The sequence below is a fragment of the Polyodon spathula genome, chromosome 27 (assembly GCF_017654505.1).
Source record: "Polyodon spathula isolate WHYD16114869_AA chromosome 27, ASM1765450v1, whole genome shotgun sequence".
NCBI classification, from domain to species: Eukaryota; Metazoa; Chordata; class Actinopteri; order Acipenseriformes; family Polyodontidae; genus Polyodon; species Polyodon spathula.
In genome coordinates, this window is record NC_054560.1 from 3,712,581 (window position 1) to 3,713,868 (window position 1,288).

Genomic DNA, 1,288 nt, shown 5'->3' on the forward strand with positions numbered 1-1,288 from the left:
ACCAATCACATTTGTAACCCCTGCTGTTTTGTGGTGCATTTACCCCAAGACTCCTTTTCACTGAATACCTCTTTATCCTTGAACAGATATACACATTTGCATGCTTTATATGTGGCCTCAAATCCCACAGATTGTCGGGAAGTTTGAAGAAAACTAAAAGTTCACTTCTTGACCTCCTGCCCACGTATTTGGCTATCCCAGCATACCAGGCGCTAACCCCTGCCACTCTGCTCTGGTTCTCCACCTTCCGTGCCTCTCCCAGAGGCCTCTGGCAACAGCTTCAAATAAAGTTCTGAGACTTTTAAAGAGAACTGATCTAATAGTATAATAAAATATATATAATATATAATCAATTGGCCTACTCTTTATTAATTCCTCCAGTCAAGGGCAGGAGAGGCTTAAGAGGCACAGAGACTGGACTGCTCTCTCCCTCACACCTATAAGAAAGGGTGATTCCTCCAGCCCAGTCCAGGGCAGGCTATAAGCTTGCATGATCTCACTGTTTGTGCTATTCATTCTCTGTAGATAAACCGAGAGGATATTTGTATTCCAATCTGCCAATCTTGCACCTACATGCGTCACAATTAAACAATTAAACAGACAACAATGTTCTGGTGTGCAGCTTGCTGTATTGTTTTGCATTGTATAACTGTGTGAATGAGACTAGGGTGAAGAGAGGAGAGAGAGGCCCGGGACTGGATGAGTGTGAGGGTGAGGAGTGCTGATGGGTTATTGGGTCGTTCTCTCTCTCTCTCTCTCTCTCTCTCTCTCTCTCTCTCTCTCTCAGTCTCTCGCTCTCTCTCTCATAATCTTATTTGTTTATAATCTTATTTGTTTATTGAATACTGTTGTTGATTTCCCAGTAAAGGTTATTTGCATTCGGTTTCCTTTCAATAAAAACCCACAGCGATTTTGAAGAAAGCTGCAGAAACTAATCTGTCACTCGCAATGAAGCTTGCATGTAAATAGAACACGCCTACTAGCAGCTTCTGTCTCTGTCTCTCATTCACACGTCTCTGCTGTGCACAGAAAACTGACAACAAATATATGTTTCGCATGGGATAAAATAGATACCAGAACCCCTCCTTTCCCTAGGATGATCTGTAGTGAATGATACGGTATAACACCATCTTCTCAGTTGGGGGACGGTCACAGAACTTTGCCTGAGGCATGGGATTGATTGAGAAATTGCCCCATTCATCTGGGGTTAAAGTTAGGTTGAGGGAATAGAGTTGACTCTTAATTTGTGCCGGATTGCACCAGATCCCAGATCCGGCACTTTTTGGTC

The 1,288-nt window shown here is 43.2% G+C and overlaps 1 protein-coding gene across 1 annotated transcript in view; it reads left to right on the forward strand.

Annotated features, from left to right (window-relative positions):
* Positions 1–296, forward strand: part of LOC121301174 (midnolin-like) — an 18,198-nt gene extending 17,902 nt beyond the window's left edge. Inside the window, exon 7 of the mRNA XM_041230314.1 lies at positions 202–296. Within this exon, the coding sequence (XP_041086248.1) occupies positions 202–296 (95 nt within the window). The remainder of the gene's footprint in view (positions 1–201) is intronic.
* Positions 297–1,288: the final 992 nt, after the last annotated feature.